General features: G+C 49.6%; 1 protein-coding gene across 3 annotated transcripts in view; it reads left to right on the top strand.

Moving 5' to 3' along the window:
* The window catches only part of DAPK1 (death associated protein kinase 1), a 159,674-nt gene that overhangs the window by 126,307 nt on the left and 20,279 nt on the right, over nt 1–13,088 (top strand). For all 3 annotated transcript variants that reach the window (XM_070431394.1, XM_070431392.1, XM_070431393.1), the window contains exons 18-19: nt 4,542–4,640; nt 7,209–7,286. In XM_070431394.1, the coding sequence (XP_070287495.1) occupies nt 4,542–4,640; nt 7,209–7,286 (177 nt within the window). The remainder of the gene's footprint in view (nt 1–4,541; nt 4,641–7,208; nt 7,287–13,088) is intronic.

Here is a 13,088-nt window from a genome sequence, read left to right as displayed (position 1 = left end):
ACTGTCCACTTGTAGAGGAATCCGAGAACGTGGTACAAAGTTGGGGTGTCTTTCTGGAGCTCTGAGTCTTCAGGAAAACACCTCCTGAGTTCTGATTTGATTGGGATTTCTAGGACCAGATTTCTCCCCTTAGCTTACCCCCATGGAGAGTTTTATGGTCAGAAGTTCATTACACCTTTTTTTTGTGCTAAATAAATTTTTAAGACCAAGAGGATGCTATTATTTGGTGAATAAAAGAGAAATGCAAATAAATAATTTCATGTTCCTAGGTGGGTTTTTTAAATGCGATTATGTTGGCTTTTAGAAGTTAGCTAACACTTCCCCTTCCCCTAAATGCCATCTAGATTTTCATTACCAAATCAGATAGAACAGTTGACTATTCAGTTGGTTTTGACCCTGTGACTGTATGAATGGCAAGCACTATTCTGTGAAGATAATCTTAAAAACAAAGTCCAAGTGAAGTTATTTTGATTAATTGTGGGAAATGTTTTTTTGTTGTTTGTTGTTTGTTTCTTTTGGTTAATCCTCACCCAAGGATATTTTTCCCATTGATTTTTAGAGAGTGTGGAAGGGAGGGGAAGAGAGAAACATCGATGTGAGAGAAACACATCAATTGGTTGTCTCGCCCACGTGCCCCAACCAGGGCTGGGGATCAAGCCTGCAACCAAGGACTCAAGACCCTTCCGTCCCTGAGCTGACGCTCTGACCGCTGAGCCAAACCAGCTCGGGTGGGAAATGTTGTTTTATAAATGGCAGGGATGATGCCAGAAAAATTTTATTATGATTTGTTTGAGGTAAAAGAATTAAAATCTGAAACAAGCAGAAAATTATACTTCTACCAAAAAAATTATTTCTGTTGCATATTATGTGATTAATTCTAGTGGAAGTTGAAATTGGTAATCTTCACATTCTAGAGATATGAAAAGGCATTAGCCATTAGCTGCTGGTTGCTTTCTGAGTTTATCCCATTCTAATCTTGCCAAGTCAGTTATGTAAGTGGCTTAAGGGGAAAGCCAAATGTAATGTTAAGAAGCATCAAGACCTTGGCTTTCCTTCTAGGAGTCTTTAAATGAGTAAAAAGCGGCTTCAAGGAACATGGGGCACTCATTTGAATACATTTAGACTTGGCCATTGTCTGCCGGCTGAGGTGTACGAACACCATGTCTCACCAATACGGAGGGACCGGGTATTCGCCTCATGCCTCAGTGCAAAATAGTGAGTTTGTTTAAGTATGCTCTATAAAATGCCCAGAAAGATCGTAGACTTTCATGATTAAAAACAACTGGTTCAGCCCTGGCTGGTTTGGCTCAGTGGATAGAGCATTGGCCTGCGGACTGAAGGGTCCCAGGTTTGATTCCAGTCAAGGGCACATGCCTGGGTTGCGGGCTCAATCCCCAGTGTGGGGTGTGCAGGATGCAGCCAATCAATGATTTTCTCTCATCATTGATGTTTCTCTCTCTCTTACCCTCTCCCTTCGTCTCTGAAACCAATAAAAATATATTTAAGAAAGAAGAAAAAACAACTGGTTCATTTCATAGGAAAGCCTCAACATTTGGCGGGGGGGGGGGGGGGGGGGGGCGGCGGGGAATCTTTAGGAAGCGCTGACATTTTTGATACTATAGATGGCCATGGTAGTTCATACACACCAACATAAACTTGTATTGTTACTATGTCGGCCCAGCAATGGCACATACAGGGCATTCCATCGATGATTTTGTCATTGAGTTGAGCTCAGCTGGAGGAAAACTCATTAGCTGCACAAATTTCAACCTCCTGGGATCAGCAGTGAAGTTCAGCCCGTTCCTCAGAGCCCGCCTGGCGCAGCAGCTGCTGGAGCAGCTCCAGGTTCTGGACCTGCAGGCAGGTCCCCGCTGCCCTCAGCCCACAGCGACTTCGTGGGTCTCCCGCCTTCAGAAGGGCTGGTGTCAGCTTGGCTTCTCTATTCCTTTTGGGTTTTTTGGAAAGATAACGGGGACTCTAGAGGAGCTTAAAAGATGTGCAGGAAGGTAAGAGGAAGGTATTATTTCCCCCAGAAAGCACAGCTGGCTTCCCATGGACTCACCCTAGTCACTGGCTGTCAGGATTCCCGGACACGGCACAGTGACAGCCCACGCCTGCAGGCAGACTGTCGTTCCTGCCCTGTGGTGTGCCTGTTCCTTACTTGGATTCAGTTCCCCCAGAGATAAAAATGCCATTCAGATGCCACCCCTGTCACCAGGATGTGACACTTGTCACTACCTTCCACACTCATGGTGTAATAGACAATTCTTAGTCTTAGCTTTCCTCGTATGAAAATCGGGGGAGTGGCTGTTGAACACAGCCATGTTAGGGAACACGTGAGCGGGAACTAGACAATGCAGAGCACACAGCCCTTAACTCTTCATTCCTTTTGTGTTGCCTCTTCTCATCAGGTGAGAGAATGCGTGTGGTACACAAGCACATGTACACACAGATGCGCACACACGTGCATCAGGAGCGTGAGAGAGGATTCGTGCCCATCAGGTGTTCATCGCTTCCCGGCTCGGACAGCACTGTGCCAGGCCCGTGGGAGGGAGCTTGTGGGCAGCAGGGTGGTAGCTCTTGCCCTCAGGCTGCTTCTCTCTCTCTCTTTCTCTTTCTCTCTCTCTCTCTTATTTTTGCTTCTCAATGTAATAGCATCTCATGTCTCAGTCACGGCAATGACACGCGCAGGCACGATGGAAACGCTGACATCTGGACATTAAGGAAACTAGGAAAAGCTTTTCAGGGGCAATCCCTTAAAATGATTGGGAGTTTGACAGATGAAGAGGGGAGACTGCATTGCAGTCCAAGGGAAGCATAAGTGTGTGTTTGGGGGCTGTCTGGAGGCCCCTGTAGCTGACATGTGGTGTAGGTACTGAGGGTGCTGCTCTCTAAGTCGCTCTAGAAGATAACAGTAGACAAAACATGAACAGGCACGCACCTTGCAGGGTTATTCACAGTGGCAAGGAGTGGGACGGCCTTCAGTGTCCCTCCGCAGTGGGCTGGCGAATGACCTGTGGCATGTCCATGTTGTGGGCATTAGTCAGGTGTCCGAAAGAAGATTCAGTGACACGTGGAAAAGTGTTCATGACCAATTGTTAGGTGCACGAAGCAGGTGACAGAATAGAATCTGGAGGGTGATTACGTCTGGACTTTTCAAACAATGTATGACCTTTTATGGATTCATAGGTAAAAGCTTGGGAGGAAATGCCCCAGAGTGTTAAGCAGGGCCAGCTCTGAGCAGGGGCAGGGGAGGGAGTGAGTAGGGAAGGAGGACTTCTGTTTGCTACCATCTATCCTTCCATGTTGCTGGGACATTTCAAATGAGCCTGTGTTAACTTCATAACAAAAAAACCTATATTTGCAAATAAACAATAGAAGACAGAGGTACCCTAACTTTCTTGGTTCCCAGCATCTGTTGTGTCTCAGTAATTTTTTCGTGGTTCCCCCAGGGCCAAAGAAATACCTAACAGTTCTGTTTATTAAGTGGCTCCATCTAAACAGCTTAGTAAGTCTTTATATCCTAACAAGTTAGTAGCCGTTGCAATGAATGATTCACATAATCGAAAGAAAACGAATAGGTTAATGTCATTCTTACATAACCACAATTATGTACTAATGGAACGTTCTCACCGCTCCTCACATCTTGGACTCAGATTGAACATTAATTTTCTCAAAATAAGTTTGCTCCTTATCACAGTAACCGCCAAGGCCCCACTGGTGTCAGTGAAAGGAAGACAGTTACAACCCAACGCTGAGACCCTCACTACCTGGAGCTAGTAGCTCACCTGGTGTCCCACCTGCTGGTTTCAGCAGAAATTTAAAATATTTAACATACCTCCAGGAATCGACTGCAGTGCCTGGAGGTGCCTAGTTACACAATTTGGGAACCATGGACATTTTTTTTTAAATGGTAGGCATGCCTAGCCGGTTTGCCTTAGTAGATAGAGAGTCAGCCTGCAGACTAAAGGGTCCCGGGTTTGATTCTGGCCCAGAGCACATGCGTGAGTTTCAGGCTTGATCCCCAGTGTGGGGTGTGCAGGAGGCAGCCGATGGATGATTCTCTCTCATCACTGATGTTTCTATCTCTTTCTCCCTCTCCCTTCCTCTCTGAAATCAATTAAAAAATTATTTTTTTTTTAAAAAAGGTGGGCGTGACCTCATTAGTGTGCCTTCAATGGCTGTCCTCCCGTCCCTTCATCCCTTGCTGAGTCTAAATGTGAACTGTGGTGCAGATCTTTCTGGAACCTGGAGGCCGGCCCTTGAGCCCTGACTGAACCCTCCTTTATGCCAGCGCAGCAAGAGACTTAATTACCTTATGATAAGCCTCCCACTCTTTCACCCTTTGAAGTTACCCTTTTAACTGAAAAAACACTTGAGAACGTTGTGCTTGGCTTGCCTCCTCCAGGAGATGCAAGTTTCTGGAAAAGCAGGCCACGCCTCCTGCTTCTTTCTGGTGGGTCCCAGACCCCTCGCAGTGGGCTGGCCGCCATCCTCGGGCACCATCCTCAGAACCCTCTGGGCCTCTCTGTGTCTTGCAGTATGGCCGCACACCCCTGCACCTGGCCGCCAACAACGGGATTCTCGACGTGGTCCGCTACCTCTGTCTGACGGGCGCCAACGTGGAGGCGCTGACCTCGGTGAGTAGCCTTCCGGCCGGAAAAGGCCTGGGGTGAAGGCTGGCCTGGCAGCGCCGGCCCCTGCGCTGCAGTGCGGGAACCTGTGCCCACACAAGCCGGGGTGACATCTCCTCACCGCTTCCTCCTCTCCTCTCCCCAGGCCCGCGCTGCCGGGAATGCTGCTGCCTCCCAGGGGCCTTTTTGTTCCCCGTGTTATGTAACTGTGCCTTTGCCGGTTTTATTAGATGTGTGTGTTCTTTCCTAAATGCTCCCCCTCCGTGCAGGGCACTGGAGGTGCCTTGGCTGTCGGAGAGGGAGGAGGAAGGGGCCCTGGGTGTGTGGGCGACAGTTGACGAGAGCTGCTGTCTCTTGTTTAGAAGCCTGGCTCTGCTAGCAAGCCTGCGAGTTATTTTTAAGTGAGATTTTTAAGTGAGTTTCCCTCACTCCCCACTCCTCACTCCAGACCTGGCAGGGGGGGAGGGGGGTTCTTAAAGACCCCGGTGATTCCCGTGTGCAGTGGAGTCTGGGAGCCACTGAGTCCTTTTCTTACCATGTCAGTAAGGATCTAACCAATTTGCCATGAGTCCTGACATGGCACCTAATGCATCCCCAAAGCAAACTAGAAGCCCCGCCTGCACATTGGACACTTTTCGGAAATCTTATGGAGCAGAGAGCGGTGACACGGGACTGTAGGCACGCCTCCTCCCAGCACCCATCTGAGCTCCCAGCTTCAGCCCAAGGTGCTGGTTCTCACCTGGCACTTTGCCCCCAGGGAGCATTGGGCAGTGGCTGGAGACACCGAGGGTGTTGCCAGTGGAGAAGGGGAATGCTGCTGCCATCTAGAGGTGAGGCCAGGGATGCTGCTAGACATCCCACGGTGCATGGGACAGGCCCCCACACTGAGCATGACCCTGTGCGAAATGTCAGTCATGCTGAGGTTGAGAAACACTGGTTGCCTGGGACCCCACGTGTGGCTCAGAGAGTGACTGGCTGTGAGAGACGGGAAGGTGTGCTGTTGAACAGACAGGCATTTCTCAGCTTCCCGTGGGGATGGGACTTGGCTACTGCCAAACACTGAGAGACAGGCCCAAAGGCTTCTTGTTGTTCTTGTCTAAAAACGTTGCTTTTATTTATGTGGAAATTGCTCCTCGTCGTTCCTACTTTTAAATGTATAATGATTTCTAGAACGGCAGCAGAGCAGGGCCTAAGCCTCGTGTCCTCATGGGCGGCCTGTGCACAGCCGCACTTCCCGCCTCCCATGAGTGACTGAGTCGTGCACACACAGCCGTGAGAGCTGGACCAGGGCGATGCTTGGGAGGAGCTCAGGAAATGTTAGCCACCGTCCTGCACGTTCATGGCACGAAACAGATGGACTCGGGTAGTATGGAACTGCAGCCCCATGGAAATGTCCTAATTAAAAAGTAAACAGCGAAGTACCATCCATGAGCCCTTATTTACATCCTGTTGATGTAAGGAGCGTCCAAAACTGTAAGAATTCTTATGCGTTTATTTGAACCAAACTTGACAGTTGCAAGGAAGCAAATTCTCAATGGATTGAGAAAATACTCCTGAGAATGGCGGTTTTGCACCCTATTTTATACATTAGAATCAAAGGAGGAAAATGTAAGGATGTCACATGAAACCATTGGTGATAGATTAGGGATGCCGGAGGATTAGGCATGTGGGAGGTGGAAATCTCTGAGATTGGATAAAAAGTAAAAGGAGAGACACATCCTTCTTGTACATAGGTGGGTAGAGGATAGTTAACAATGACAATGAAGGGCTCTGTGGTCTGTGCTCTGGTGGGAGATTGTGCCCTGAGGGGTTTGGAAAAAAGGGGACACTCTGACATTCCAAAAGTACGCTATCATAGATGCAAAAAGACAATAGACAGGCTCAATTAAGCTAAAGATTCCCCTTTGTCAGGGGAGATGCAGGCCTAAAACAGGACTACCCACCCTGACTCACTTTCAGTTAGAACGTTTGAATTTCAGTCCATCCTATGTGGTTACGTTCGGTCTGAGTTTGTAAGACCGCCGTGCAGGCCTCCCCTGAGCTTGTCAGGTTTGACATGTGGCCCCTTATTTGTCCACATCCTTCTTTTCCATTCACTGAAAGTCTGTGGATATAATTGTCTGTTAAACAAAACCTTCCTTTGAATGCACAGCAGTGACTAGTAACTAGCATGACATCGGTGCTGGGGTTGGCCTCTGGAAGTATTTTAAGATGTTAGCTGACGCTAACTGGAATTCGGTGTCTAATGACCATCTTTATCGTCTGCCTAATTGGAGAAGGATTCAGTTCACCAAGTAGTCTGCCTGCTAATGAGGTGCTGAATATGATGAAAGCGAGGTGGGGGGCGGGGCGGGGGCGGCCTGAGGCACCTCACTATTGGACCTCAGAACCTTCCTACTTCTCTTCCCTCCCTGCACAGTCAAGTGAAATGAGGGAATAAGCCGGATGCGCTCTGTCTGGCCACCGTCTTTGCTTCTGCCTCCTGTTCTGTTTCTGCCTCCGATGACGGAAGGGGCGTGTGGTACACACACTCTCTGTTGAGAAGGAAGGAAACTAATCATTTTTCTCCGACAGGATGGGAAGACAGCAGAAGATCTCGCCCGGTCGGAGCAGCACGAGCATGTAGCAGGTCTCCTCGCAAGACTCCGAAAGGTGAGAGATTCCGTTTATGGGTCTGTTTTTAAGTGCAAAGGTGTTCTTTCTCCTGTAAACTTGGAGAGTGAGGCTTTGGACTCCACAGGCTGCATGAAAAGGCAGCACGCTGTCCTGGTCCTGAGGTTTGCATATCAATTTGCATGTATATCTCAGCTACCTGTCGGTTTCTTTTTCCGTATTTGGACTGGGAGACCACTGTGCCACTGTACAGTCTCTGAGCCCAGTTTCCCCCCTCCTGCCCGCTCTGTAATAACCCCCCACCCCCCATAAAGTGAAGGGAACGTGAAAAAGCTGACTCTGCTGCTTCTTCATGTTTTGAGCTTTAGGAACCACGTATGCTCTGGTCTGTTTAACAGTGTTGCTCTGAGGTTTAAGGGAACATGACACAAAGAAGTAAATGCAGATATGACCTTCCGGCCCACATTATAGCACAATAGTCATACCCTTAAAGCTGGGAACTGGATGTCTGGGCCGTGTCCTAAAGAAATGAAAGAAGCACAGGAAAAGCGTGGTAAGCACAGAGGTGTTCACTGCAGTGTTATGTATAATAGTGCAATAACAATCCGAACCAGCCAGAATGCTGTCGGCGGTGGAAACGGACCCACGTGCCTGACCAAACCTGGGTTCAGCAGCCTCTGTACTTGGGTTGTGGCTAGGAAAGAGCTCGGAGCGAGACCCAAACTGTAAGAGAACATGTATGGGGTGAATTGCAGAGGTAGAAGTAATTCCTAGAAGAAAGGGGCTTAGGAAATGAGTTATGGAGGTAAAGGAAGGGCCCTTGGAATTTGGGAGTGAGGAAGCTAATGGAAACCTGCAGCAGGGGGGAGGCAGGGGCGAACTCCCAGGAGGGAGAGCACACTGGGCCCTCCATCCTAAGGGTTTTAGGGCGGAGATTTTGGGGGCGGTCCCAGGGGACGTTCTCAGTAGAATATTCAGCAGCTTTCCAGGTGTGTCCCTTCAGGGTGTGGTCTCCACTGATGGGTTGGCCGGCACCAGGGCAGGGGGTCATTATTCCAGGCAGCTGGATCAGCAGTGGCTGGTTTTGTTGCTTATCTGGGCCTGGAGCTGAAATACAACTGAGGCTTAGATGTTATCTCAGGGAGGACAGGTCAGGAGGGTCCAAGCCATATGCTGAAGGAGGAGAAGTCACCCTGGGGGTGGTCCCACCCTATACTAATAACTGACTGTCCATTGCTAGGCACCTGGGGCTGTCCATCCTGGTGACCTGCTGTACCTGGCCCATGTCTTGCTCTGCTCATGTCTGTCTAACTGCCTACGGCAAGATAACCAACAATAATGTCAGGCAAATTGTCATCCAGCTATAAAGCAGAATGGTTTTCGGCCATTAAACTATTTTAGACGAGGTTTTTTAGTAACAGGAGTTCAATGCTGAGGGTGTTCCTGGACTTCAAAGCAGAAGATAAATTATGTGCACATTATGATCCAACCTGTGTTTTTCTAAAATGCCTGGGAAGAAAATGTTAACGGTGGTGTTTTTAGAGTTTGCCAGTGTAATTAACATTTTCTTCTTTAAACATTACTGTGTTTTCCTAACTCTCCTATAATGCTTTTTCAAAAAACAAACTTTATGGAAAGGAAAAAATAATTTACTGATTTAAGTGTTCATTGAAAATGTATTGCCTACTGCCCTAGCCCAGTGGTCGGCAAACTGCGGTTCGGCAAACCGCGGCTCGCGAGCCACAGGCGGCTCTTTGGCCCCTTGAGTGTGGCTCTTCCACAAAATACTGACTTCTGCGCATGGGCCACCAAGTTTCAATCACACTGTACGTGCACGCCCGCACATGGTATTTTGTGGAAGAGCCACATTCAAGGGGCCAACGAGCCGCCTGTGGCTCAAGAGCCGCGGTTTGCCGACCATGGCCCTAGCCGATTTGGCTCAGTGGATAGAGCATTGGCCTGCGGACTGAAAGGTCCCAAGTTCTATTCTGGTCAAGGGCACATGCCCAGGTTGTGGGCTCAATCACCAGTGTGGGGTGTGCAGGAGGCAGTCAATCAATGATTCTCTCTCATCATTGATGTTTCTCTCTCTCTCCTTCTCCCTTCCTCTCTGATATCAATAAAAAATTTTTTTTTAAAGAAAGAAAAGGAAAGGTAAAAAGAAAAGAAAAGGTATTGCCCAAAATATGCTCGGGGTATCCCCTGGAGGTCCTGCCTTATAAACTGAAAAGTGCCCGCAGGGGGCGGGGAGGTTAGGGGTGACAGTGTCTTAGCTCTCTCAGCTACTGGAAGTTGCCTTTCCATCGTAGTCCCTGGTTGGGGGGAAAGCGAAGAGACGCAAAGATGAAAACATTTCCCCCCAGTGCTTGGAGTTGACCTTGGGGCATCAGAGAGAGAATAATCCATTTTCACACCCTGTGCTTTGGAGGCTATGAACCGGCCACAGAGTCTGGCTGGCGGCCGGTGAACCCTGAACTCTCCCGGCTGCTGCCGGGTTCCATATGTCCTTTGCTCTGGGAATTCCAGAAAGAGATCTAGAAAAGCTCTCCTCGCCTTACTCACTTATTCTCACAGGAAACCGGACTCAAGTTGGTGAAGCAACATGCTACCCAGTGCAGAGCGCAGACTCAGACTCAGACCTGACATAGAAGCATCTGGTCCTCAGGGGGCTCCCGTCTGCTTCAGTTTCCTCCCCAGCCAGGGGCGCCCTTCTCCTCGCTGGGCTCCCCCGCTGTGGGCTGCCAGGATCACCTTCCTCGGAATAACCCAGGGATATTCCCCTCGCAGACTCTTCCAGGGAGATCCACGTATTTGTTTGCCTTTTGTCAACCCCTCAAAGGGCTCTGGACCTCAGCTTCCTGAGGATCCAGAAAAGGGGCGTCGGCTGCCCAGCAATTTCTGACCACACTACAGGGTGGGCGGTGGGCGGGGCTGCCTGTCCTCGCAGGACTCACGGACCCCCAGCACCTCATGTGGCAGCTTCCCTCCTCCACCTGGTGCAAGCCACGGAAAGGCCTCCACGCTTTCTGACACCCCCTGAAGACTCGGCCCTGGATGCTTATTAAATACATTCACGGGAGAAATCTGTGTAGGGACAACAGCGGGGGAGGGAGTGGCTTTAAATGGCTGTGCCATTCCCTGTGGGTTCCAACCAAATTAGCAAAAAAAGAGCTCCCTGTGCCCCCCCCCCCCTCCTCCAATCAGCTGACACGCCTGGAAATGTAGCTTTAAACAATGTTTGCTGGGGAGCCTGGGGCTTTCTGTTCCTGAAGTAGAGCCAGTCATCTTGTTGACCGTGTTGGGCAGCAGAGGCCAGGCCAGGAGAATGCGGGGTTCCCTGTGCAGACAGCGCAGGGTCCGGCCCAGGAAGAGGAAACCTTTCAGCCGGTGCATCTGGACAGCGTGGGGGTGAGGGTGGCCGAGGCCGGGTCTTGTGTGGGAAACAAACACAGCTCAGCCATGAGGTGACTTGTGGGTGGTGAGTACCGGAGCCTCTGCTACCCTCTGGGAAAGCCCCCCATCCACCTCTCTTTCCAGCTGTGTGCTCAGTGCTGCCACCTTAGGGCCTGCAGTCAGCTGTGGAGGTGGTGTCTGCACCACAGGAATAGTCAACGTGAAGCTTCAGGGCTGTTTTCCTGGCACGCTGGTTGGTCAGCACACCACTGCTTGGGGGGTCTCTAGGGTTTTAAGTACAACATTTTTTAAAATATATCATTTTTTAAACAAGATAGACAAGGTTTCTGCTCCCAGGGACTTCATGTTCTATAAAGGCCTTTAAATGCCTGATTGGTTCTTAAGGGTGTGTGTTGATGGTAGTTGGAATGTGAGAGGCAGAATGGAGGATACACAGATTAAAAACTTGGGCTCTAGCCGAAGCCGCTTTGGCTCAGTGGATAGAGCGTCGGCTTGCGGACTGAAAGGTGTCAGGTTCCATTCCGGTCAAGGGCATGTACCTGGGTTGCGGGCACATCCCCACTAGGAGATGTGCAGGAGGCAGCTGATCGATGTTCCTGTCTCATCGATGTTTCTAACTCTCTATCTCTCTCCCTTCCTCTCTGTGAAAAATCAATAAAATATATTTAAAAAAAAAAATTGGGGCTCTAAAAATAAATAAATAAATAAATAATAAAAATATATAATTTTTTATTGATTTCAGAGAGGAAGGGAGAGAGAGAGATAGAAACATCAATGATGAGAGAGAATCATTGATCGGCTGCCTCCTGCACGCCCCACACTGGGGATCAATCCCGCAACCCAGGCATGTGCCCTGACTGGGAATCGAACTGTGACCTCCTGGTTCATAGGTTGGTGCTCAACCACTGAGCCACACCAGCGGGGCAGGTACAACCCTTTTACAAAAAGAGAGCTGCCTGACCCTTCTACTCTCCACTGTGCTCCCCCCACCTCTAAGCAAAGCCCAGGTGCGCCCTCCAAGCCTGCGGGACTCCTCACGGGCAGAGGAGGGCTGCTTGCTGTGACGGGCAGAGGAGGGCACTGACACTTGCATCAGCATCCATTTCGCTAGCCGTGCGAGTCCCATTCTTACCTGATTTTAAGATCCTAGTTTCAGGAGGTGTGGGGAGCTGGCTTATTTTTATTTTGTTTGATTGTCCTTCTAATCAGATTGTCCACAAGCTGATATTAAAAGTAATTGCTTTTCCTAAGCCCAAGAGGAGGCAGTGAGAAAGGTGCCCAGGAATATTTTGGAGAAGAGGACAAAGTTGGGGATTTGCCCGGAATTAAAAACTCACAAGCAAGCTGCATCTGCATAATTAAAAGTTGCTGCTCCATCCGCGCAGGTTGTAATTGCATCCTGCCACGTGCGGGAAGCGCGTCACCCCTCCACTTATCTGGCGTTCCCAGGCTGCTGCAGGCTCGCCCCTGTCAATCAGCGGATGCTCAGTCATCTTTCCTGAGGAGAAAGTGAAAGCTCCATTTCCAGGGAGGGGAGTTGCTGGAAGAAAGGAAACTGGAAACCAAGATTCATCAGGGCTTCAAAGAGCAAAACGGATACCAAATAATATTCATTTAAAAGATATTCACAATGTCTCATATGCCAAGAACTGTTCTAGGCAGCAGAGAGACCACAGTGAACAAACGAGGCAAGACTCAGCCGATAAACAAATAAGAGAAATGCACGACAGGTTGAATTAGGGGTTGGCAAGCGATGGCCTATGAGCTAAAGCTGACTCACCACCTGTTTTTTAAAATAAAGTTTTATTGAAACACAGCCATACCCACTGACTCCTATCTATGGCTGGTCTCTGGATGCATGAGTCCCAACAGAGACCACCAGGCCCTTTACGGAAAGGTTTGCTGTCCCCCTGGTGTAAGTGCAGGCGGTTCAAATAGGGTGAAATGAAAGACAGTAGAGGGTGGGGGTGGCAACTACTTTCCACTGACTCATCAGGGACTGCCTCTCTGATGGCAACATTTAAACCAATTCCTGAAGGACAAGACAGGCTTGGTGGAAAGCCGAGGCAAAGGTCCTGGGGCAGTAAAGGGCTGGGTGTGTCCCAGGAAACAGCCCGAGGAGGGGGGTTGATGGGGCTGGCCAGGGAGCTTGAGCGCAGTGGTCTGGGCGGAGAATGATGCCTGAGACCCTCCGATCAGAGAGGTAGGCCAGGCTTCGCAGACCTTGGTAAAGAGAGTAGGGCTTGGTGCAGGTGTGTTCAGCAGGTGGGAGCAAGACCTGACTTAGGTTTTAGGAATTTACCTCTCACCGCTCAGATGGACGGTGATCCCATGGCCAGGTGAGACAGGAAGGTGCGTGGACTGGGGGTGTCCAGGCTCCATGACTTTGTGCAGGAATACAAACGGAGGCTCATGTTCCTGCGTAAG

Source organism: Myotis yumanensis, unplaced genomic scaffold (assembly GCF_028538775.1).
Source record: "Myotis yumanensis isolate MYYU_CA2020_CCGP unplaced genomic scaffold, mMyoYum1.0.hap1 SCAF_12, whole genome shotgun sequence".
Lineage (NCBI taxonomy): Eukaryota > Metazoa > Chordata > Mammalia > Chiroptera > Vespertilionidae > Myotis > Myotis yumanensis.
The sequence above is the reverse complement of the archived record's forward strand: the minus strand, read 5'-3'. Positions and strand labels throughout refer to the sequence as shown.